At 52.5% G+C, this 25,076-nt stretch overlaps 2 protein-coding genes and 1 long non-coding RNA gene across 6 annotated transcripts in view; 2 read left to right on the top strand and 1 right to left on the bottom strand.

Moving 5' to 3' along the window:
* LOC115400473 (galactose-3-O-sulfotransferase 2-like) overlaps nucleotides 1–4,038 on the top strand; it is a 6,022-nt gene extending 1,984 nt beyond the window's left edge. For both annotated transcript variants that reach the window (XM_030108358.1, XM_030108359.1), the window contains exons 3-4: nucleotides 1–353; nucleotides 2,814–4,038. The exon at nucleotides 1–353 is cut by the window's left edge and continues 98 nt beyond it. In XM_030108358.1, coding sequence (XP_029964218.1) covers nucleotides 1–353; nucleotides 2,814–3,614 — 1,154 coding nt within the window. In that variant the 3' untranslated portion in view covers nucleotides 3,615–4,038. The remainder of the gene's footprint in view (nucleotides 354–2,813) is intronic.
* Nucleotides 4,039–9,641: 5,603 nt separating this feature from the next.
* On the bottom strand, nucleotides 9,642–11,352 carry LOC115400480 (uncharacterized). Of its 2 annotated transcripts, none has more exons than XR_003932803.1 (3): nucleotides 10,736–11,352; nucleotides 9,928–10,061; nucleotides 9,642–9,816 (listed from the first exon to the last, which is right to left on the bottom strand). It is a non-coding gene; the product is annotated as an uncharacterized LOC115400480 (long non-coding RNA). The 2 variants fall into 2 exon arrangements; XR_003932804.1 differs by having other exon boundaries at nucleotides 10,747–11,352.
* Nucleotides 10,992–24,158, top strand: LOC115400465 (integrator complex subunit 4-like). 2 transcript variants are annotated; one of them, XM_030108338.1, is made up of 24 exons: nucleotides 10,994–11,358; nucleotides 12,310–12,504; nucleotides 13,195–13,312; nucleotides 13,929–14,035; nucleotides 14,119–14,233; nucleotides 14,936–15,021; nucleotides 15,127–15,177; nucleotides 15,280–15,368; nucleotides 15,497–15,617; nucleotides 19,815–19,886; nucleotides 19,971–20,145; nucleotides 20,265–20,470; nucleotides 20,559–20,701; nucleotides 20,782–20,897; nucleotides 21,015–21,148; nucleotides 21,752–21,918; nucleotides 22,012–22,105; nucleotides 22,641–22,721; nucleotides 22,808–22,938; nucleotides 23,033–23,092; nucleotides 23,193–23,352; nucleotides 23,434–23,577; nucleotides 23,653–23,773; nucleotides 23,863–24,158. In XM_030108338.1, the coding sequence occupies exons 1-24, from the start codon at nucleotides 11,305–11,307 to the stop codon at nucleotides 24,042–24,044; spliced, it is 2,922 nt and encodes a 973-aa protein (XP_029964198.1). In that variant the 5' UTR covers nucleotides 10,994–11,304; the 3' UTR covers nucleotides 24,045–24,158. The 2 variants fall into 2 exon arrangements, with proteins under 2 accessions (XP_029964197.1, XP_029964198.1); XM_030108337.1 differs by having other exon boundaries at nucleotides 10,992–11,358; nucleotides 23,193–23,577.
* Nucleotides 24,159–25,076: the final 918 nt, after the last annotated feature.

Here is a 25,076-nt window from a genome sequence, read left to right as displayed (position 1 = left end):
ACGAGCAGGACTCGTCCTCCACGTCCTCCACGTCCTCCATGTCCTCCACGTCCTCGGCGCCTGTGGTGAGCAGAGACCCGTTCTGGGATCAACTCCAGGATTCCTCTGATAGCTGCAGTCCCAAGTTGCACATCGTCTTCCTGAAGAGTCAGCGGAGCGACAGCGGCCAAATCCAGAACATCCTGTTCCGCTACGGCGAGAAGAGGAACCTGACCTTCGCCCTGCCGCAGAACCGGGCGCTCAAGTTCTCTTACCCGGAACTTTTCCAGTCCACGTTTGTGGAAGGAGTCCAGGGGGACGGCGTCAAGCGGTTCCACATCCTGTGTAACGAGATGAGGTTCCGCAAGTCCGAGGTGGGTTCCTCAGGAGAGCGTTCTCTTCATGTTCTCTGGTCGGGTGAGAGAACCACCCCATCTCCAAACAGGGATTCCTACCTGTAGATAGCCCCGTCCTCCAGACTGTCTCTCCATGCTCAGGGCTTCATGGGGAAACAGTCTGGGATCGCGTCGTTTGAATCTAACTTCTGCCCAGCAAACTTCTGACGGGCCGATCACAGCCCACGAGAGGCGGAGTTAGCGATGCATCATATCATACCTCCCCCAAAACAATCATGATGGCGGCCGCAACACAGCGAGGTTTTACCACGGCTCTGTCTGGAGTTTTGAACGAACTGAATTTGTTGCTGAAACCACAGCAGGAATCTGCTCAGAAGGCTTTTCTTTAACTCCCAAATCCCACCGGACGCCAAAGCGCCGTGCCGCGTCCCAGAAGCACCAGTGTTACGATGGATCACCAGAACGCCAGCGCCACGGCGCTGGTGATTCGCTTCAAGTCTATTTTCTGCTCTGCCGCTTCCAAATGGCGTGGCGCTGCAATGCGGTCCGGTGTGCATTGACTTCAGAAACAAGACGCCGGCGCGGCGCAGCGCAGCGCTTTAGTGTCCGGTGGAATTTGCTGCCTACGTCATTGGGGTTGCGTCATAGCCTTGTCTCTTTGTTTCTTGGATTGATTCTCTCCGCTCAATAGTCCCGCCTCTCATTGCCAGTTTGAAATGCTGCCCCTTGCCAGACGGTCTTTATATGTGTAACGCATAAATAAAGTCAGTCTGGCATGCCAGGCTAACCTGTAGACATGTGAAACACACTCTTTGTTTCATTGCATTAATTCAATGAGCAAACCTGCAGTCAAACCTCCCAGTTTGAAATGACTGACCCAGAGATCAGAGGTCAGAGGTCAGCGCAGTGGCGGAGCCATTTATGTTCAGCACTTTGTTGAAACGATGGCTGTTTGTGGATGAAGTTGAGTTGAGAAAGGTTTCTTTGGGGTGGCCAGCTGTGGGTCTCTCCTCTCTGTTCCACCGCTGGAAACATCTGGAACACGGAACCCAGTGAAAAGAACATCCAGCACCACCTGAAACTCAGACAGAAATTGGGGGAGGGGGGGAGGGGTGGTGGTAAAAAAAAGATACGTCAGTCCAGATCACGGTTCCAAAACGGAGTCGTGATTAAAAGTGAGAGACCAAAAAAAGCCAACCTGCGCACAAACACAGCAAAACACGTGAGACAAGTTGCTATCAGACTAGCGGATCAGCGGTCGCAGCTATAACATCAGCAACACGTCATCACCACTAGGGGTCAGCAGAAAAGTGTGGTGGAGACGTTGAGAGTGGGGGAGGGAGTGTGTGTGGCGTGTGTGTGGCATTTTAGTTCATCAGTCCAGGTAGTGTGTGGTTTGGCCCGCCTCCCCTTTGCGCTCCAGCTCGGATGGTCGCTGCTGGACGGCCTTGAACGAAGCAGTCCAGAGGTGAAGTTGGGTTGCAGCTGGGAGAGAGAGAGAGGGAAGATAGAAAAGGCAATCATTCTTGTCCTTGAGTCTTCAGGGAGAAGTTTAGTCTACCGGGACGCCAGACGTAATTAGAAGTTATCTTGTTTTGGAGGAAGGAGCCGTTGACCTTCCTTTGCTCGGATTCTCCACATTTCAGACAGAAGCCGGTTTAACCCTCTCAGTGCTGGTGACATCTGACTTGCGTCTCAATCGTCCATAACCCAAATTGTCCACCTTTCGAAAGAGTTCGCACAAACGGTCAGCCTCAGCTTTTGCCCGTTGATTTGAAAAGACCGTCCTCCCTTGGACGTCTTTTGTGGTGGCGGTCTTCTTAATCCTCCAGAGGATCAGGTCACAGCACCGGCCAATCAGCAGCAGGCCGATCATCATAAATCCGAAAATGTAATCATCCACAATGTCCTTGACGGACAGGGGTGCCAGGCATGTGACCCCCCTCCACTTCTCCCGGGCGTCCATCACATACCCAGCATGCCGAGTCCCGTCCGGACAGGCAGGATCCCCCGCTCCTCTGCTCTTTGTTGAAAAACTCGTATCAGTGGCGTAGAGAGACCAGCTGATCAGTTCCATGGTTGATATTTGGTTTGTTCGAAAAACCAAGTCAAGTGATTCCTCCAGTAAAACAGACGAGACAGAGAGCAGCAGCAGAGAGAAGAGGGAGGGAGGAGCAGGTAGGGAGCGATAGAAAAAGCGTCCGCCTCCTCCGAGAGCCAGCAAAGAACAGCTGTTGCCATGGAATCAAATTGTTCCCATATAACGCAAAACTTCTCTGAAGTGATACGTCTTCAATTGAAAGGGTTGAGTAAACGAGGCCTGAAAGACCCAAATCAAAAAGTGCCTTTGCGTCAGCCGGACTCCTGACAGCCTCCAGCTGTTGCCAGGTGTTCGTCACAGCCTCCAGGTATCGCCAGGTGTTCGTCACAGCTGTCAGATTTGATTCCTGAGTGAAAATGATGTGTTTTTCATTGCAGGTGGCAAAAGTGATGCCTGCAGACACCTTCTACTTCTCCATGCTGAGACACCCCATCGCCACAACGCAGTCCATGTTTCTGTACTTCAAGTATGTGTCCAGCTCCAGTGACATCCACACACTGGACGAGGTGCTGGAGGACTATTTTGGACGCCACACGCCGGCGGGCGCGAAGACCAACCACCTCTTAACCACCGTGGCGTTTGACTTCGGCCTCAATGTCAGCGTTGCGGCGGACCCCCAAGACCTGGAGCTCCGAGCCGCCAAGGCCATCGAGCACATGGAGGAAGACTTCGACCTTCTCCTCATCCATGAATACTTTGACGAGTCCCTCGTGCTGCTCAGGCACAAGCTCTGCTGGTCTCTGGAGGACGTGGCGACCTTCAGGCGCAGCGAGCGGAAGGACCAGCCCGGCTATCCTGTTCTGCCAGACACCGCGGAGCACATCCAGAGGTGGAACGCTCTGGACTGGAAGATCTACCAGCACTTCAACGCCACCTTCTGGAGCCAGGTGGAGAGGGAGGTGGGGGCGGAGCAGATGAAGAGGGAGGTGTCCGAGCTGAGACAGCTGCAGGCGGAGCTGACGAAAACCTGCCTGAGAGGCAGATTCAAAAATATACCAAAAGAATTAAGCAGTATCAAATTGGAGTGGAACGGAGGAGACATCAAGCTGGGCTTCAACATCAACCAGCAGCTGGACAACCACACCTACGGGCAGTGCCAGAAACACCTGACTCCCGAGATGCAGTACACCTCCACCCTGTACGACCGGCACTTCCCACAGCAGGCTGGGCAGAAGTGAAGAACCCGGCGCCAAGTCAATCCTGAAGGAACATGCAAACTCCACTCACTGAAACTCCACCCCCAGAGCCCAGGCCTGGACCTGAAACTCCACCCCCAGACCTCAGGCCCGGACTGAAACACGTCCCACTAGAAGACTTAGACAGTGGTTCTCGTGCAGTGTTCTTTGTAGAACTCATGAGGTTCTTGGTGGAGCCGGAGCTCACCAGTTCTGCCGGCTGTGGCTCCAAACACGAGGTCTACACCTAAAAGCCTGCCGAAGTCTGAAATTCATCCGAGCTCTTGATAAATGAATTTCCTTTGTAGAAAAATGAATGTTTTAGTCAAGATTTTAACTTTGTCCAGATTTGTTTAAAAACAATTAAAATTAATGTAAACTTTTTAATAATGGAAAAAAACATGGGGTTTGTTTTCTTAAATTTGTATTAAAAGATTATGAAACAATTCCTGTTTGTGGCTCCTCAATGAAAAAAGAGTTTGAATCCACTTCCTGCTCTCGTTGGCCTTTTCTGGGAAAAAAACACTGACACGGAAGAACTGACATAATAAGAGGGGAACTGGAGTGTTTCCGGTTTTATTCACCACAGAACACAGGAGAACACGGACACAACGGTCACTCAGCCACAAGGTTTGGCTTTTTTCTTGTTAAATGCAGCGTTGAGGTGTGATCATGTTGGGAACAAATGAGGTTTTTACTGCTGCTGACAGTCACGTGGGATGAAATGAAAACTTTAAAGCTTCTGGACCTGCTGCTTTCAGCTCTCTGTGAAGAACCACCAGTCACAGGATAAAAAACCATCTGCTCGGCTGCAGGAAATACCAACATATTGAATAAAACTATAACTTTCATCTGTGGTCAGAAAACTTTTACCCTGAAACCACAATAGACAAACCAGCGTGAAGAGCCCAGTGAAGTGAAGACTTTACCACAACCTGCTGGACATTCAACACAACAGTGAGGCGGAGCCACGTCGTTGCGTCATTGCAGAACGTCAGTACGTCACTGTGGACGCAGCCGCTCACATAAAAACCACAACAACAATGGAGAACTCTCAGAAAGTGTTTCTGTTTTTAACAGACCAACCTGAGGACTTTGGCCAAAATTAAAACATACCTTCCCCAGGCGGGGTTAGAGCAGGCCATTCACGCCTTTGTCACCTCTCACCTGGATTATTGCAATAGTCTTTACACCGGTATTGATAAAGCCCAACTCCACCGCCTGCAGCTCGTCCAAAACTCTGCCGCCCGACTCCTCACCTCCACCAAAAAACACGCTCACATCACTCTGGTTCTCGCTTCCCTTCACTGGCTCCCCATCCGCTACCGTATTGATTTCAAAATTCTTTTAACAGTTTTCAAATCTCTTCATCTCCTCGCCCCTCCCTACCTGACCGATCTTCTCCGCCCCCTCAACTCTTCCAGAGCGTTACGGTCGGCTGACCAACGCCTCCTCTTCATTCCCAGGACCAGGCTAAAAACCAGGGGGGACAGAGCCTTTGCTGTTACTGCCCCGAGGCTGTGGAACTCCCTTCCCCCCCACATCCGCGCGGCCGAGTCTGTGGGAATTTTTAAATCACTGCTGAAGACCCACCTCTTTGCCTTGGCCTTCAGCTAGGTCTTTCCTTGGTGCTCGAGTTTGAGATGTGTTTTAATTGTTTGTGCAGTTTTGCCTTTTCACCGTTTTTTGTTTGTTTCTATTCTCTGCACTTGTGTGAAGCACTTTGGCACAGCTATGCCGCTTGTAAATGTGCTATATAAATAAACTTTTACTTACTTACTTACTTACTGTTGTTCATGGAGAGCTATCAAAGCATCATCCAGCTGTTAGCCACGCCCACCCTCATCTCACCAGCAACGGCGTTTGAGAAAGAAGGTAAATATCAGACGTTTTATTGCTAAACATCTATATGCTCCCCCTAGGCCACATCATCGGCAACCATGGGGTTTCCTTCCATTGCTATGCCGATGACACTCAGCTCTACCTGCGCACCGGCCCCTCCCCTACACCAGTTCCACCACCAACTCTGGCAGCCTGCCTGGAGGAGACAAAGGCATGGCTGGCAGAAAATTTTCTTCAATTAAATGCATCTAAGACTGAGGCTATTCTCATTGGAACCCCCCATCAGCTCAAATCCTCTGAATTGACAACATTTCACTCTCTGGTTACACCATTCCTCTTTCTTCTTTTGTCAGGAATCTGGGAGTCATTTTTGACCCACATTTGTCATTTGAACAGCACATTCAAAACCTCTGTAAAATATCACTCTTTCATTGAAAAAAATTTTCAAAATTCCGCCCCAGTCTTTCCCCCTCAGATGCTGAAAAACTGCTCCATGCCTTTGTCTCCTCTTGGCTGGATTACTGCAATGCTCTCCTCGTCAGGATGGCAAAGAGACTTCAAAAGCTCCAGCACATTCAGAACACTGCTGCCAGGATCCTGACGAGGACACGGAAACATGAACACATCACACCTGTCCTCCGCGACCTCCACTGGCTTCCGGTCCACCAGCGCATCCACTACAAAATCTGTCTGCTAACATATCAACGTATTCACGGTCACGCCCCGGACTATCTCACAGAACTCTTGACTCCATACTCCACTTCCAGACACCTTCGGTCCACAGAAATGAACACCCTCTCAGTCCCACGAACTAAACTCCAGACAATGGGAGACCGAGCCTTCCAGGCAGCTGCTCCTAAACTGTGGAACAATCTTCTGCTACATCTCAGAGCCCCACAAACCTTGTAGAGCTGGGATTTCTGGCTCTTTGAAGGGAGCCGGCTCCTGAGGAGCCGTTCATTTGAAAGAGCCGTTCAAAAGAATGGCTCCCTGACGAATGTCACATGACTATTAGAGATATTAGCCTCATTAGTGTAGAGTCAATCCGTTACTTTCTGACAACTGACACGGTGACTGTCAGTTATGAGTTGTTGTTTGGTGCTTTAATTTGTTTAATGACACAGATTTAAGAGATATTTTTTCCTGATACACATTACATTGTGGCTTACCTTGCACATTGTCCCCAGAAAAGAGCTTCAAAATGCTGCTACGTGTCCTTCAACTGAGAATTGTGTGTGTGTGTGTGTGTGTGTGTGTGTGTGTGTGTGTGTGTGTGTGGGTGTGGGTGTGTGTGTGTGTGTGTGCGTGTGTGTGTGCTAAAACCTCTGATAAAGCGATAAATACGGTGTTACAATGTAACTGGTGTCCTTGTTAAAGCTAGGATCGACAATCTTGGAAAATTAACATGTAGCACGAATGTAGCATCTCCCAAGGCTCCGCCCAGCTCCCACCCCATTGGAGGAGCTCCCGTTGGCAGTGAACGCACTGGACGCGGAAGCGCCGCGCGCACGCGCGCGGGAGCACCACTTGCACGGAGTTTGTGATCGCCTCCAATATTATTAACCTTTCTGACACAACGCACATAGGAGCGCAGCGCGCCCGCTCCGCTTCGTTCTATTTTTCACGTGAGTCGCGAGCGCGGCGAGCGCCTTGGCAACGCGCGCGCGCACTGAACCAGGGCCAGTGCACGCCATTGAAATGAACGCGCAGGGGGCTGGTAGAACGGTGAAGGGATTTGATTGGTTCCTGAAGAGCGGTCCGCGCCTTACGATTGGTCGGAGTTTTTACTGTCCTTTGGCCGCTACAGTGGTCAGATTTTTTCTGCACCTTTTTCCGTCCACATAATGTATTGATTTCTCCCAGGGGGAAGGAGCATTTCACTCAGTATGACAAAAAGTGCTTTTGGACAACATCGTCTACCCGAGCTTTAACTGGTGACTGACTTCCTTTAGCACTTCCTGCTGCTGCTGCTAGTAGTGGCAGATGTTGAAATCAGACTCATAAAAGGTCTGATGGTGTGTTCACACCGGACGTGTCGCAGGCGTCGTCGACGCTCGGGACGCCTCGAAGCTGACGCTTGTGACGCTTCGAGCACGACGCTGACACCAGGTGGTCACAAAGCTCACGACGCTTGCGACGCTCTTGAAGCGCGTCAGTTTATCGGCGTGCAGGAGGCTGATTTCTGTTTCCAGCTATGGCGGATCGCATCAGGAGAGCGGCTTGGCTTTATTTGTTAAATAAAGCTAGACCGTGTCATCGTCGGGCACGTGGGCGTCGTCTCGGGGTTCATCCCATTATTCACAGGCGTTCTGAATTTGGGGAGTTTCACCATTTGCTCCAGGAGCTGCGTGAGGATGAGGGTCGCTTTCAGGGCTACTTTCGTCTCTCCCGTGCCCAGTTTGACAACCTGCTGGCCCCAGTGTTGCCAAATCCCCAGTAAGAAAAGTCGCTATTGGCTGCTCTGCTCCTCTCTGCTCTGACTGCAGCAGGGGGCGCTGCTGAGACTGACCGCTTGTGAGCGCTTTGGGACGGGGGAGGGGCTCACGGCAGCAACCGCTGCTCATTGACGACAGCAGCGAGACCTCCTGTCACGTCTCCAGAGCACCGGAAAAGGTTACTGGATTTGTCGCTAGTTGCTTTTGACAGAGAAAAAAAAAAAGTCGCCACGAGGCTTTGGAAAGTCTCCAGATTTAGCGAGAAAGTCGTCAAGTTAGCAACACTGGCCGGCCCGCATTGGTGCGGATCACTCGTAGTGACGTAGCACCGGAGGGATCGTCTCTGATTGGTTGACGCAAAGCGGCAGCGTGTCGAAAGTTCAGTTTTCCCAACTCTCAAAAAGCGATGCTCACGATGCTCCTGACGCCGGGGACGCGCGTCGTGGGCGTCGACGCTCGAAACGCTCGAAAGTCGATGCTCCTGACGCTGATGCGCCGCCCCGCCGCCCGCCGCTCCACGACGCTCGTCCACCATAGACTTTGCATAGAAAAGCGCCGCTCATGACGCCCGCAACGCGTCCGGTGTGAACGCACCATAACACGGCTTTTTGTCTGGTTTATAACATCTATCAGCAACAAGGGACGAGAAAGAACCCCAGTCACCAATTAATAGGGAAACCATTTATTCCAAAACACCGGCTCAGCTCCGCTTTCGAGACACTCCTCCACTAGTTAGCTGCTGCTGCGTTCAGGTGACTGGAGCGAGCTGCGGAAAACTGAAACTCGGTCGTTCACATGAAGGCAGCGGAGACAGCTGGACTCAGGAGACACTCAGGAGACACTCAGGAGACACTCAGGAGACACGTGAAGGACGCATCAACAATTTGCACAAAGGAGCGGCTCTCAGACAGCTGTGAACCGGCTCTTGTCGTTCACTTAAAAGAGCCGTTCAAACGTTCATTGAACGTCACAGCACTAAAACCTTGGACTCTTTAAACTAGAAGGGGCTAAAGACTTTCCTGTTTCCATTTTAATCTTTTGTTGTGTTGTTTTTGATCCATGATAGTTCTTAACATCTATTGTTTTCTTTTTTGTTGCACTTTGAGATATCCGTATGTAAAGTGCTTTATAAATTAAAGGTATTATTATTATTATTATTATTACAAATAGTGAAAGTGTTACTGTTAGCCTAGCTGCTAATGGGTACGCTAGCTAGCGCAATCATGTCACCAGGCGGTTAAAGAAATTCAGTAAATATATGATGATGTCTGTTTCTCTTTCTGGATGATCTTCAGGACTGAGCTCAGATCTCCTGCTGGCTGGTTCCTCCGTCACGCTGCCGCTGGACACACGTCAGCAGCAGCAGTTTGTGCTAAACTTCTGTGTGGAGGGACTTTTTTCAGTACTTCTGTGATCTGATGGAGGACTTTAATCTTTCTGGTGACTGAAGGTTCTGCGTTCTGTTTACAGAACAGAGGGATATTGTCTTTGTTCCGTCTCCACGGCTGTTGTTACCATCCTTTCATTAAAAACACTGAAGTGAGGAAATCTCCACGGTGTGTTTGTTCTTAAACGCCCTGCTGTCATGATGCTGTTAAATTTCCACATTTCTCATAAACTTCTCCCAAAAACTGAATTAATTTCTGTAAGTAGTGCATGTAGACAGATCATGTAATCAGATTACTGTGCAGGTATAGTTTATTTTTAACTGCACAAATGACACAAAACCTGCATCTGTTATTACAGCTGCTTTTATTCACGCCACACCAGAAAAAACACCAAAGATAAATGTTTATACAAAGGGAAGCAGTCCCGTCTGTTCATGTTGTTCCCCAGTAACAGCGATGTGAGCTCCTCCTGCTGGCTGCTCTGGGTGCTGCAGGTCCCAATGTTCCACCGGACCGCCGTCAGAACCGCGCTTCGTTTTGCTGAATGAAAATACAGAAAGAAGAACAGCTTTTAATATTCTCTACATTCATAAGAAAACCAACAAATGTTGTACTGTGCGGTCATGAGCTGGTACTGTGAACAAATCTTACGGGACGGGTCTGGTCTGGGAGGACGGTGATCCAGACGTCCTGGAAGACGGTATCGGTCAGCTGCAGGAGTACCGGTGAGCTTAACGAGGCTGATGAGCTGCGGCGGCGCTCCGGTGAACTGCGACCCAACAACTCTATAAAACAGAATCGACACAGAGTTTCAGAGTTTGGATCATTTCTAGCTTCATGCTCACAGCAGGCTGACAGCTCGGTGCTTTATGAATGAAACTCTCCAGGATACGAGTCATGCAGGAGCTGCTTCCTCCGGTTGGATCCAGATCGGGTCTGTGCTGCAGACCACAGCACCAGGAGGCCCCGGGTCTCCTCCTCAGACCACCGCTCATTGTCAATATCCATTCCTTGGCTAAATTAAACTAAATTAAATGTTGCTCCACCACCACTGATTAAAAAAAAAAAAGAGGCAACTCTGTGTTTTAAGCCTGCCCCCAGCCCAGCGCCTGACGTGGATACGTGGCCGCTGCCTGACTGGTCCAGCAAAGAGTTGGTGCACAAACAGCCCCGGTTTTCGAGAGCCGGAGCACAGAAACTGGTTCACAGCTGTGCACTGGCTCTGATTCGGCACGGGAACCAGTTTGGTGGAAAAGGAGCATAAAACTAATGAACTGATCAGCTATCTGAAAACAATCACCCTCTCTGGACCTCTAGTTGTAGAAACATTGATAAATGTCCATCTTCTCGTTTTCAAACTGAATGGACGTTAGCAGTCGCACTTCAGCATCCTCCTCAGATGGACAGAAAACAGGTAAAAAGCCTGGTGTTCTCCTCCATCCCCTCCACCTGCTCTCACCAGCGACTCACGGGAGTAAAGGTTCCTTCAATCACGACGCCATGTTCCACGAGCCTGTCCACTTTCTCTGTACAGTCCACAAACACATCCATCCAGTCGGCGGACTTCGCACTGGTGCAGCCAACCACCTCCCCAACGGCCAGGCAGCAGTCCTCCACGGAGCAGCTGGCGGGAGGACAGAGCTGGATGGCTTGACTGGAGTCAGGCTGCGCAAGTCACGGACTTCCTCTGCCGCCATGCGAACCAGGGCGCGACAGCCGCACACACGAACCACGAGCCTTCGCAAAAATCCAGTCAGACAAACGGAAAGAGACTCAACACAAGTCTCACAAGGGAGATACAGCAAAAAAAACTGTAAAATAAGAAGTCGCTTTCTCTCAATCGCCACACTTCTGTGCTCGAACGCCGGAGGAGGAAGAAGCGGAAATGAAGCCGCAGAAGAAGAAGAAGAAGAGGAGGAAGAAGAAGGAGAAAAGCAGCCGTAGAAGAAGAAACGCGGACGGGAAGCGAGCAGGGACAGTCCGCGCCGTGACTCGCGTTGCTAAGCTAAGCTAACAATTTCTGTGAAGATGGCAGCACATTTGAAGAAACGAGTGTACGAAGAATTCTCCAAAGTTGTTCAAGTGAGTCTCTGGAAGGTTTTCTTCTGCGGGTCTTGTGGACTGAAGACGGAAACAGTCGCGTTAAATGAGCTGATGCTAAATGAGAAGCTAACGGCTAACAACAGAACAACAACGAGCTGAATAATGTCTAAATATTAATGACTGGCCTTAAACAGGAACTAAATAAACCCAATGAATAACTAATGAAAAGTGAAACAGCGCTGCCTTAAGTTTATGATTCAGTACTGATTATATTTATTGCACAGGTTATTCTGGCTGTCATCACTGCTTCAGTAGTAAAATATGAGTTTTAAACGACCACCTTTATATCGACATGAACATATGTTTATTACATCCATGCCCTCATTTTCTGCAGTTTCCCTTTGTTTTTAATCGTAACTGAGGCACCAAAGAAACCAACCTGTGAACTATTGAGACACCCTGTTAGAGAAAACCCTCAAACTTTGGTGATTCCTCAACACTCTGACTGGAGTGAAACACCCAGTGTGTCCTGACTCACAGGGAAAGAGCAGACCAGCTGCAGTCCAGGGCTGAGGAAGTGAATTCCTGCTGAATTCATGCTAAACCTCACAGTACATCAGCCCCCATTGATTGTGAGCAGGTTCGTCTTTGTCCCTCCATAAAAACATTGCAGCCAGAAAACTTGAACACATAAACAAAGTGACGAGTGAGAAGAAAAACCGAAAGACGTTGAGTAAAGGTGGCGAAACTCTGTCGCAGCAGATGTTTCAAGGCTTTTCATGTTCTCTGCTTGAATAGCAGCCTGAGGATGAGCTGGGTTCTGGAAGATAAGCTCTGACAGAGTCTGCTGTCAGACTTGGATTCATAAGAACAGGAGAGAAAAACTGCAGAGCCTTTCCCCAGTGAGAGAAAAGAGCGTGTTGGGCAGTGGAGGGTCTTCTGCTGGTCGTGACGCTGAGTTTTCAGTCGAGGCTGTTTGTTTGCTCCCAGATTCCTCACGAGGAAACTCCGGCCAAGAAGCTGCGTCTGTCTAAACCCAGCAAGTCTGCGGCTCTGCACCTCGACCTCTGCAAAGCCGCCAGCTCCACCGACGCCCTGCTCCACCTGCTGCACTTCGCTCGGAAGCCCGTGGAGGCGGAGAGCGTGGAGGGCGTGGTCCGAATCCTGCTGGAGCACTACTACAAGGTAAAGGAGGCTCCTGTCCACGGTCCAGCCCCGAACTCAGAGGGTCAGAGCCGCTAGTCCTGGTCCAGCAGGCCTGCAGAGTCCTGCATGTGTTGGTCTGCATGGCAGCAGCAGGCAGACAGGATCACACTGCACTGGTTTAAACCGTGGAGTTCCTCGCAGCAGTTAGAACGACAGCTCTTATTAGGCGTGCATGTGCCCATGTACACGTGCACATCAGAAGCGGCCAGACGCTCAGATGAGGCTCCATGTAGGGAACAGAGTCCAGGAGCCTCTTCACTCTTCCTCTCCACTGGGCGTCTCTGATGGGATTCAGGCTGAGTGTTGTTTAGAAAGAGTCCTGCTGCTCATCATCAGCAGACTCGCCAAACATCTGCTTTCTGTGAAGATTTGAGGTGTTGTAGAAGAGTGTGCTGCTCCAGATGCTCCTGGAGACGGTTCCACAGTGCTCCTCCACACCGTGACACACATCTTCTACTGCAGCATCAGAACGCTGGTTCTTAAAGTTTCCTTTCCCTCTTAGGTTGTATCCTCCTCCCTGATCCCCACACACGTCTTGATGTTTCCTGGAAGTGTGTCTTGTCTTTGAACATCAGAATAGTCTTGATTCCACCCAATCCCAGCATTTTAACGAGTCCGTGGAGACACGTGTCCATCAGAGACCCTCAGTGCTGTTGTCTGGTCCCTCAGGAGACGGATCACTCTGTGAGACTGAAGATCGCCTCCCTGCTGGGTCTGCTGTCCAAAACCCCGGGCTTCAGCCCCGACTGCATCGTGGGGGACGCCATCGACGCGCTGAGCTCCGAGAGTAAGAAACACCTGCACACTGATGTGACGGCAGGGCTTCTGGGGGCCGGGGGGGCCGGGGGCTGGGGGGCCGTGGCCAGAGGGGGGAAATGACAAAACAGCTGAAAACCCCCTGAAATTTCTAGAATTTCTGAAAGAATGAAGTTAAATAATGTTGGAAACAAATGTGCCCGACTGTTTAAAAAGAGGGAAAACGGTTAAAACAGCTAAAGTTTCACATTTGTTGACAAGAAAGCTGCAAAGAAGCAAAATTGTAAAAACGTTGACGGTTCTGAACGGAAGTTAAAACTCCTGAAAAGCTTCCTGAGACCGAGTCTCTGTTTGTTGGTCACACTGAAGCTGCATAAAGCGGCGCCGGCCTCATCTTCAAGATGAGTGCTTCATGGCTCCAGAGCAGCGCCTCCTGGTGGACAGTCACCAGAATGTCTCTGTGGGTCTGATCTGGAGCAGCAGCTGCTTCATGTCTGATCTGCATCTGATATCGGCTGCTAGTCTGCTGCTTCATGCCTGACACAGTTTACTGAGAAATACAGGAAGTGAACGGTCCCGAGGCGGCCCCCAGGGGCCCCCAGGGGCCCCCGGACCTCCGGACAGCGTCTCACAGCCTGTGTGTTCAGAGTCCCACCAGGTCCTGGCCCAGCTGCTGGACTCTCTGCTGCTCATCGGGACTCAGCTTCCTGAGAGTCCAACAGTCAGACTGAGGCTCACTGAGGTGGCTTACAAGGTGAGACACACACACACACACACACACACACACACACACACACACCCCGTGGTCTGGAGTCCTCAGCCCCTCTCTCCCTGCAGCACCTGGCCGACGCCTCTTTCGGGGTGAGGAAGAAGTGTCTGCAGCTGCTGGGATGTCTGGGGACGGTGGACGCTCCTCCCACTAAGGACACTGAGGGACCGGGGACATCGCTGGGTGTGTAGCACTCCGTCACACACACCCACACACACACTCACATGGTGCCGAAGACGGCAGCAGACCACATGGAGGTGAAAGCAGGCCGAGAGCAGAGCCGTCCGTCTGTCTCCGTCTGTCTCCGTCCGTCTGTCTCCGTCTGTCTCCGTCTGTCTCCGTCCGTCTGTCTCCGTCTGTCTCCCTCCGTCTGTCTCCGTCTGTCGCCGTCCGTCTGTCTCCGTCCATCTGTCTCCGTCTGTCTTCGCCCGTCTGTCTCCGTCCATCTGTCTCCGTCTGTCTTCGCCCGTCTGTCTCCCTCCGTCTGTCTCCGTCCGTCTGTCTCCGTCCGTCTGTCTCCGTCCGTCTGTCTCCGTCTGTCTCCCTCCGTCTGTCTCCGTCCGTCTGTCTCCATCTGTCTCTGTCCATCTGTCTCCGTCTGTCTCCATCCGTCCGTCTGTCTCCGTCCGTCTCCGTCCGTCTCCGTCCGTCTGTGTCCGTCCGTCTCTGTCCATCTGTCTCCGTCTGTGTCCGACTGTCTGCCTCCATCTGTCTGTCTCCGTCCGTCTGTCTCCATCTGTCTCTGTCCATCTGTCTCCGTCTGTGTCCGTCTGTCTGTCTCCATCTGTCTGTCTCCGTCTGTCTCCGTCTTCACCCTGTCTGTCCCGACGCTGCGGAGCCGGCTGGTCCTGAGCGGCTGTCCTGTGTTGTGCCTGTTGAATCCAGGAGCAGTGAAGGACGTTCAGAGCGTCATCAGCGACTACTTCGGGGACCAAGACCCCCGAGTGAGGACCGCCGCCCTCCAGGCCATGGTGGGTCCTGCTGGGGGCTGGGAGGGGGCCGGGGCGGTCCGGGGGGGGGCCGGCGACGGCTGATGGCGCTCGTTCTCTCTAAGTCGTGCTCTGCTTGCTCTGCAGCTGCAGCTGCATGAAAGAGGAATGAAGATCCAGCAGATCATCTACGATCAGGTAGGATCCCCGATCAGCCTCCCTGCTGGCCCACCAGCTGCTGTCACATCTGGACTGTGTGTGTGTGTGTGTGTGTGTGTGTGTGTGTGTGTGTGTGTTCAGGCCTGCCGGCTGCTGTCAGATGACTATGAACAGGTTCGCTCTGCAGCAGTTCAGATGGTCTGGGTGCTCAGTCAGCTGTTTCCAGAGAGGTGAGGCTCCTCCACCTGCTGCTCCACCCAGACCGGCTGACCCCTGACCTCCGTGCTGACTGGTCCCGGAGCGGCCGGTCCTGCAGAGGGGTCGATCAGGTACTGATCAGGGATTGGTTGTGCTGCAGCATCGTGCCCATCCCGTCGTCCAATGAGGAGATCCGCCTGGTGGACGACGCCTTCGGGAAGATCAGCCACATGGTGAGCGACGGCTCCTGGATGGTCCGGGTGCAGGCGGCCAAGACTCTGGTGAGACCCGTGAAGCCCAGCAGCCAATCAGGGACCAGAGAGCTGGTCTTTGGAAAAAGCCCCGCCCCCTGAGTGACTGCTGCTAAAGCCCCGTGTTGTGGAAATTCTATGAATAAATGCACCAACGATGAGTTCCTTAATGATTCCTTTACTTCCAGTTGCAACAGGAGAGAAGTCACAGCTGCTCAGTCAGTGTGAGTTCTGAAATTCTAAGACACAGACCGATATTCATACCCTGTCCTGCGGCCCTGAACCCCTGCGGCCAGGGGCAGACATGTTAATGTCATTATCTTGTGTTAGGGGCTGCCTTCAGTCAGGAAGGGACACATATTTAACATGAAGTGACAAAGGAACAACTCCAACCACCCAACCCACTTCAACCCCCTGTGGCTGTTGATGCATCAGAGATGACAGATACCTCTTAGGGTGCTTTCACACCAACAGCATTTGGTCCGCTTGAAGCGGACTAGAGACCCAAACTCCTGCAGGTTCGGTTCGTATGCGCTGGTGTGAAAGCAGACCAGTTAGTTTTGGTCCGGGACAAAGAACCGCACCGAGACCTCCTCGAGGAGGTGGTCTCGGCGCGGTCCGCTGCTGGTGTGAACGTTGACCAGCCTCGCTCCTGTCCGCTCTGTTGTGGAGAAGGCTTTTTGGTCGGCGGAGGCTTCCGTAGCAAGCCGCGCGGCACATTACGTCACACATGCTGGCCAATCAGGGTTCACTTCCGTCACCCAAAACACACTATTGTGTGAACAGCGCCACCAAGAGGCAGGAGGGTCATAGTGGATAGTTCATCTGCAAAAACAAGTGGTGTGAATGTGAACCGAACTGGTCGACAGCTGCGACATTTATGTCCGAACCAAACCACTCTAGCAGACTAGTAGGTGTGAAAGCACCCTTACAGATTACGCCCGGTCAGGGGGAGACGCATCGGCCCAAAATGCAACAGGACAAACAGGAAAGAAACCCCTATTTGGGTTTGCTTGGTGTCAGGAGTCCAGGGGGGCCGTCTGCTAAGGAGTCTACTTAAAGTTGATAACCATCACATGCATCATATACATAAAATTTTTTTTTTTTTTTTTTTTTTTTTTTTATTTCATTCATTTCAGGCGATTAACACTGCAAAACAAAACAAAAATTCCAATATAATAACATAAACACAGAATGCCTGAAAAAGGGGAGTAGGAGGAAGAAAACTTATTTAATCCTACCCCCAAGCTCAACAATGGAAACACTGTGAGCACATGGTTAATACAAAATACAGTAAACAGTAGACAATAACAATTACACAATACCGACAATGGTAATTAACAAAAACCAGCTATTATGACGGACAGAATGGCAGAATGGACAAATAGCATGAATGATAACGGACTAATAGCAGAATGGACAGATACTGGAATGGACAAATACCAGAATTGAGCAAGGTGAAGGACAGAATACAATTGAAGGTAATGGAACACTAATATAGACGATAAACCAACATGGATAATGGACGACATGTAAGCGACAGTAGGAGAACGTACATTATGGTGAAGAATAACACAATGATCAGTAACTGTAAATGACCAGGTGAATTACAAGATGCTGTACCTATATTTAGACCAGATCTGGTGTTTATAATACAGTTTAAATCGATTAATACTTTGGCATTGCTTGTGCTGTAAGTCCAAACTGTTCCAGAGTTTCACTCCACACACAGACACACAAAAACTTTTACGAGTAGTTCGAATTCTGGGTAATGTGAAATTAGCATAACCTCTCAAATCATGTGTTTGCTCTCGAATTATAAAGAAGCGTTGAAGATTGGATGGTAATAATTTATTGAAAGCTTTAAAGAGAATGATTGATGTGTTATATTTTACGAGATCATTGAATTTAAACAACTTTGACTGCGTAAACAAATTATGTGTGTGTTCTAAAAAACCCACCTTGTGAATGATCCGCACAGCTCGTTTTTGTAACAGAACAAGAGGATTAATTGTGCTCTGGTAGGTGTTTCCCCACACTTCGACACAGTATGTCAGGTAAGGAAAGATTAAAGAATAGTAAAGTGTGCGAAGTGCATTCACATCCAGGTAAGGTTTTGCTTTGTTTATAATTGAGAGACTTTTGGAAATTTTAGTTTTAATGTGTTTGATGTGTGGTTTCCATGACAACTTGTTGTCAATTACAACACCCAAAAATTTAGTTTCATAAACAAATTCAATAGGTACATTATCAACCGAAGGTTGCATCTCTGAATTCCTTTGTTGATTCCCAAACATCATTGCCTTGGTTTTTTCAATATTTAAGGATAACTTATTTATATCCATCCATTTCTTTATCGCTTTGAGTTCTTTATTTACTACAGTTATTAATTCATTATAATTGTCATTACAATAGAATATATTTGTATCATCGGCAAAAAGGATGAGTTTCAGAGTCTGAGATACATTAAAGATATCATTTATGTAAATATTGAACAGTTTGGGTCCCAAGACAGACCCCTGGGGCACACCACAAGCAATTCCAAACACATCCGAGTCAAACTGTCCCATTTGGACATACTGTGCTCTTCCAGTCAGGTAACTTTTAATCCAGTCCCCCGCCACACCTCTGATTCCATATTTATATAATTTATTAAGTAATAGAGTATGATTAATAGTGTCAAATGCTTTTTTTAAATCGATAAAAATGCCAATTGCATGCAGTTTCTGGTCGAGTGCAGATGTGATTTCTTCAAGTGCTTCAATTATTGCCATTGATGTTGTCCTTTTAGATCTGAAACCATACTGCCCTTCATTTATTATTTGATGTTTTTCAAGAAATGATTCTAAGCGAGAATTGAAAAGTTTTTCCAGGATTTTTGAAAACTGTGGCAACAGTGAGATTGGTCTATAGTTTGTAAAGTGGTGTTTATTTCCCTGTTTATATAGAGGGATTACTTTTGCGATTTTCATTTTTTCTGGAAAACAACCAGTTTGAAATGACAAGTTAAAGATGTAGGTCAAGGGTTTGACAATATTCAAAATAACCTGTTTTATTATCATCATACTAATATTGTGACAATCAACAGATGACTTACTTTTACACTTTTGAACAGTTTTCATAACTTCTTGCTCATTTGTAGCAGACAGAAAAAAAGACATGGAATTATGTTTAACATATGCACCATAACAATTTCCATTACACCCGCCCCCTGAGTGACTCCTGCTGAAGCCCCGCCCCCTGAGTGACTGCTGCTGAAGCCCCGCCCCCTGAGTGACTGCTGCTAAAGCCCCCGCCCCCTGAGTGACTGCTGCTAAAGCCCCCGCCCCCTGAGTGACTGATGCTGAAGCCCCGCCCCCTGAGTGACTGCTGCTGAAGCCCCGCCCCCTGAGTGACTGCTGCTGAAGCCCCGCCCCCTGAGTGACTGCTGCTGACTGCTGCTGAAGCCCCGCCCCCTGAGTGACTGCTGCTGAAGCCCCGCCCCCTGAGTGACTGCTGCTGAAGCCCCGCCCCCTGAGTGACTGCTGCTGAAGCCACAAGCGGCAGGAGAAGCCTCCCTCCGAGTGTCGGTGTGTTTGGAGCAGTGCCACAGCAGCGTCCTCCAGATGGCGGCAGAGGCAGCGGTCTGCGGTGGAGCGGTGGATCCTAAATGTTGAAATGAGAAACGACGGGAGCTGCACGACGATCAGGCTGAAAGCAGGGCGGTGGAGGAGGCCGCGACCTCCACCTCTCCTGCAGCCAGCACCGCCTCCTGCTCTCCGCTGCTGGGTCCGTTCGCTCCTGTTCGCCCAGTTTTGCTAACTTATGTTTATCTGTGGCGTTAGCATTAGCTTAGCTCGCTCGCTAGGCGCCTCGACGCTAACGACACCTGCTGCTGTGGATCAGGACTCTGAGCTCCAGGAGGGCGTTGACTGATTTTGGTCGTTGCTGACAGGTTGGAGCTCTGGTGAAGGTAGCTAGCTAGGGAACATCCTCTAAAGTGTGCTGGTTCAAACCCAGACCCAGAGGAGTCTGAGGGGTTTATATGTGTGTCAGTATTCATCGCAACCTTCTGGATATAACCATGTCTTTGACGTGCAGTTTTCTGTTTAGCAGCATCTTGCTCTGATAACCTTGCTAGCGAGCTATTGCTACGGCGTTAGCCTAGCCTTACCTTTGAGCAGACGTCTGTTGATCTGGGAGTAGAACCCTCCACTTCTTACTGAGTCAACGTTTGCTGTGTGTCAGGGCTCCATGCTGCAGGTCAGTCCTCACTTCCTGGAGCAGACTCTGGACAAGAAGCTGATGTCGGACCTGAGGGTGAGTCCTCTGTCCTCTGTCCTCTGTCCTCTGTCCTCGGGCCGGGACCGGGACCGCCTCACCTTCTGCCCTCTGTCTCTGCAGAGGAAGCGCACGGCCCACGAACGAGCCAAAGAGCTCTTTGCCTCCGGAGAGTTCTCCTCGGGCAGGAAGTGGGCCGACGACGCCCCCAAGGAGAAGCTGGACAGCAACACGGTCAACCTGATCGCCTCCGGAGCCTGCGGGGCCTTCGTCCACGGCCTGGAGGACGAGATGTTCGGTACGGGGTTCTGGATCCGGGTCGGGGGCCGGACCCGTCGCCACGCGGTCCGGCTCGTGCGTCCGTCCTCCGGAGGCCCGTCCCGTCCTCACGGCGTCCCGCCGCCTGCGTCTCTGCAGAGGTCCGGATCGCGGCGGTGGAGGCGCTGTGCCGGCTGGCCCGGTCCTCGCCCGGCTTCGCCGAGAAGTGTCTGGACTTCCTGGTGGACATGTTCAACGACGAGATCGAGGAGGTGCGGCTGCAGTCCATCCACGTGCTGAGGGACATCTCCACCCACATCACGCTGAGGGAGGACCAGCTGGACACGGTGCTGGCCGTGCTGGAGGTGGGTCGGCGCCCCGCCCCGCCCCGCCCCGCCCTCTGGGCCCGGCGGTCGGGAGTCCCTGACGCCGCCGCCGTGTCCTTGTGTCCAGGACTCGTCCCGGGACATCAGGGAAGCGCTCCACGAGCTGCTGTGCTGCACCAACGTCTCCACCAAGGAGTGCATCCAGCTGGCTCTGCTGGAGCTGCTCAAGAACCTCAACAAGTACCCCGGAGACCGCAACTCCGTCTGGAAGTGAGACCCCGGCTCCGGTCCGTGTCCCGCCGTCCTCCCTGTCCTCCTTGTCCTCATCCCTTCTTCTCTCCGTCCTCCAGGTGTCTCAAGTTCCTGGGCTCTCGCCACCCGACTCTGGTCCTCCCTCTGGCCCCGGAGCTTCTCAGCACTCATCCGTTCTTCGACACTCCGGAGCCGGACATGGACGACCCGGCCTGTATCCTCGGCGGCTGCCGCTCCTCGCCTGGGTTCAGTTTGAAGCTCCGCCTCCCGGTCCCACGTGGACCACCGTTTGGTTCCGACTGTCCTCCTTGACTCCTGGACCCGCTGTCAGACATCGCCGTCCTGGTGCTGGTCTTCAACGCCGCCACGTCCTGCCCCACCATGCCGGCTCTGTTCTCAGACCACACCTTCAGACACTACGCCTACCTGAGGGACAGCCTGTCGCACCTGGTGCCGCCGCTACCGGTGAGAACCCAGCTTCATGTCCTGCCAGCAGGGCGGACAGAGACCGCACGGGTTCTGGTCCAGTCCAGCACAGAACGCTGGGGGACCACGTCCCTGACCGGTCCGCTCTGACAGACCGAGAATGAAACCGAGGAGGAGGAGGAGCCTCCTGAGGCTGATCAGCTGATCAGAGGGGGAGGAGCCTCCTGAAGCTGATCAGCTGATCAGAGGGGGAGGAGCCTCCTGAAGCTGATCAGCTGATCAGAGGGGGAGGAGCCTCCTGAAGCTGATCAGCTGATCAGAGGGGGAGGAGCCTCCTGAAGCTGATCAGAGGGGGAGGAGCTTCCTGAAACTGATCAGCTGATCAGAGGTCAGCAGCTGGTTTTCCTCAGGAAGCAGAACCAGTAGAAGGTTTTAGGCCAGAGACTGGATGTTTGGTCCAGACCACCGGTCCTCAGACCCTCTGGGGGGGCAGCAGGTCTTCCTGCGGTCCTCAGACCCTCTGGGGGGCAGCAGGTCTTCCTGCGGTCCTCAGACCCTCTGGGGGGCAGCAGGTCTTCCTGCGGTCCTCAGACCCTCTGGGGGGGCAGCAGGTCTGAAGCGAGTCCACTTCCTGTCTTCCAGCTGCCGGGCAGGAAGCGGGTCCAGGCCGGGTCCCGGCCCCGGTCCGGCCCGGCCCCCGGCCCGGTGGAGGCGGCCCGGCTCTTCCTCCAGCAGAGCCTGAAGAGAGCGAGCGCCATCCAGAACCCGGAGGCGGCGGGGGCCCGGGACCTGCTGGACTTCACCATCCGGTGAGCCCCCCCCACCCACCCCCCCACCCCCCCGGGGCAGAGTGCATGATGGGAAAACCCTGACCCCTGACCCCTGACCCTGCTCTGTGTCAGAGACCTGCGGCGGCTGGGGGAGCTGCAGGCGGAGCTGGCCGGAGCCGCAGACTTCTGCTCCACCTACCTGCACTGCCAGCTGCTGCTGATGGAGGTGGGTGGAGGAGAGAGGGAGAGAGGGTGGAGGAGAGAGGAGGAGGGTGGAGGAGAGAGGGAGAGAGGGTGGAGGAGGGAGGAGAGAGGGTGGAGGAGAGGAGAGAGGGTGGAGGAGAGGAGAGGGGGTGGAGGAGAGAGGAGGAGGGTGGAGGAGAGAGGAGAGAGGGTGGAGGAGAGAGGAGGAGGGTGGAGGAGAGGAGAGGGGGTGGAGGAGAGGAGAGAGGGTGGAGGAGAGAGGGTGGACGAGAGAGGAGGGTGGAGGAGAGAGGTGGAGAGTGGAGGAGAGGGGGATGGAGAAGAGAGGAGAGAGGGTGGAGGAGAGAGGGTGGAGGAGAGAGGAGGAGGGTGGAGGAGAGAGGGTGGAGGAGAGAGGAGGAGGGTGGAGGAGAGAGGAGGAGGGTGGAGGAGAGAGGAGGAGGGTGGAGGAGAGAGGAGACTGGAGGAGATAAGAGGGGGATGGAGGAGAGAGGGTGGAGGAGAGTGGAGGAGAGAGGGTGGAGGAGGTTTGAGGGTGGAGCTGCTCTGTCCTGCAGGCTCTCCAGGAGAAGCGGTGGAACGTGGCCGTGCCTCTGTGCCTGCAGCAGAACGCCACGGCGACGGCGGCGGCTCAGCAGGTCGGCGCTCTCACACACACTCACACCCCGTGTGTGAGTGTGTGTGCTGACGGGGTGTGTGTGTGTGTGTGTGTGTGTGTGCTCAGATCCTGCAGGACTCCTACCAGCTGGAGTTCCTGTTCAGCGGCCTGGACAGAGGACAGCTGGCGTCCGTCCATCACGTCCGCCTGCAGGCCAGAGCTCTGCAGCTCATCCTGAGCGCCCGACGCAGGCAGGGGTGGGTGGAGGCTCACACACACACACACACACACACACACACACACACACACACACACACGCTCACAGCAGCTGTCCTCCCTGTGTCTCCTCAGGACCGACTCCCTCATGAGCAGCTGTGAGACGTTCCTGCAGGACGTGGAGACTTTCCACAGGTCAGCCTCTGTCCTCTGCCTCCTCCATGTCCTCCTGGACCTCCGCTCCTCCGTCTCGTCCCTGTCGTCCCTGAGCTCCTCTCTCTTCTCCGCCCATCAGGCAGTTTGGGGCGGAGCTGCTCCACCTGCAGGGCTGCTTTGTGGAGCGGCTGGTGGAGCAGCTGCCCCGGCTGTGGGCGGCTAAAGGGGCGGAGGTGGTGAAGCTGCTCCAGAGCGCTCTGAGGCAGAGCGGCTTCCTGCAGCTCACGCCGCCTCAGCAGGTAGGAGTCCTCCTCCGTCGGCCGCTCCGTCACCCGCTCCGTCGGCTCCGCCCCCTCAGCTCCGCCCCCCGCTGCCTCCAGGTCCACAGAGCCCGGGCCTCCATCCTGGAGCCCAGCGGAGAGTCGGACAACCCGCTGCGCTTCACGTCCGGCCTGGTGGTGGCGCTGGACCTGGACGCCACGCTGGAGCACGTCCGGGACCCTCAGAGCTCCGTCAGGGTCCAGGTGGGTGCGGTCGCTCCGCCCGCGGACCGGCGTCTTCTTCGGCTGACGCCGGGTCCATTCCCGCCCCTTGTCCAGGTCCTGTATCCAGACGGGCAGAGTCACGTGGTCCACCCCAAACCCGGGGACTTCAGGAAGCCGGGACCCTCCAGACACAGGCTGATCACACAGGTGTACCTGTCCCACACGGCCTGGACAGGTGAGGACCGCCGTCCAGCGTCCGCTCCACCCTGGACTCAGAGGGCTCCACCCTCCTCTCAGCTCTGCTCCTCTTCTTCTGTCTCTCAGAGCCGTCTCAGGTGGAAGTGCGCCTCCTGCTGGCCTACAGCTCCTCCTCCTCCTCCTCCTCCAGGCTGGGGTGGAGCGACAGCATGGACGGTCTGGCTCCGTCAGAGGCTGCAGTGGAGGGAACCATCCCGCTCAGCAAAGCCGTCAAAGTCTACATCATGCCCAAACCGGCTCGCCGCTGACAGGCTCCGCCCCCAGCTCCACCACTAGCTCCGCCCCCAGCTCCAGTGTGTTTTATTGTCTTCTGAATCATTTCCTGTCGAACTCCACATTAAAGTTGTTTCCTTCTCTTCTGTCTGAACTGAACTCTTGTTGAACTCCAGCCATTTTTTTTTAGGTTTCTGCTCGAAAATGACATTCCCAGAATGAGTGGGCTATACCTCAGCTTCTACAAGGTCTATTTGGATAAATATGGTGTCACAGCAAAGGGAACTCTTGTGAAATTTGTTCAGATGAGTAAGTATGAGTATTCATGTCACTGACTCAGAGTAAATTAAGATGGAACACAACTGTAAATGACATAGACAGGTAGAGAGAGAGATTTCATTAATCCCAGACTGGGAGGTTAGAGTGTCACAGCAGCATCAGTAGCAACGCACACAAAAGTAAAAATTTGTAATTAGTACAGAAAAATTATTTTCAGTGAAAGTAATTTTATACAATATTGACACACAAACACCTATTACATACATACATATATATACTCACATATATAAATACTATATATACACAGACATACATATATAATAAGCACGAACTGCGAAATGTGCTGAACAAAGGAAAGAGGTGTGCGGAGCAGAATAAAGAAAAGTGAGAATGCTTGTGTAAGAGTTGTCCAGAGAAACAGGAGCTATGCAGCACACCGCTGCGAGTCTCCTCTGTCGGCCAGGTGAGAGTTGTTGTCCAGGGTTATGTCCTGTGGCAGGAGTGACTTCCTGTGTCTGTCCTGGTGACAGCGGAGCTGTGGCAGGCTGTTGGAGAAGGAGCTCTGCCGTCTGTCCAGTGTGTGGTGGAGGGGGTGGAGAGGGTGGTCGGGGTTCTTCGTGATGGGTAACAGTTTGTTCAGCGTCCTCCTCTCCACCACAGCCTCCACAGTGTCCAGTTTGCAGCCAATCGCGGAGCCAGCTTTCCTGAGCCAGTTTGTTGAGTCTATTGGAATCGCCGGCTCCAATGCTGCTCCCCCAGCAAACCACAGCAAAGAATAGAACACTGGC

Source organism: Salarias fasciatus, chromosome 14, assembly GCF_902148845.1.
Source record: "Salarias fasciatus chromosome 14, fSalaFa1.1, whole genome shotgun sequence".
NCBI lineage: Eukaryota > Metazoa > Chordata > Actinopteri > Blenniiformes > Blenniidae > Salarias > Salarias fasciatus.
The sequence above is the reverse complement of the archived record's forward strand: the minus strand, read 5'-3'. Positions and strand labels throughout refer to the sequence as shown.

Bases quoted from the DNA above. Each gene is read 5' to 3' on its own strand.
- LOC115400465 (XM_030108337.1), top strand. From the start codon at position 11,305: ATGGCAGCACATTTGAAGAAACGAGTGTACGAAGAATTCTCCAAAGTT. The intron at 15,022-15,126 runs GTGGGTCCTGCT...CTTGCTCTGCAG, and splicing joins CCGCCGCCCTCCAGGCCATG to CTGCAGCTGCATGAAAGAGG. The intron at 23,578-23,652 runs GTGGGTGCGGTC...CCCCTTGTCCAG, and splicing joins AGAGCTCCGTCAGGGTCCAG to GTCCTGTATCCAGACGGGCA.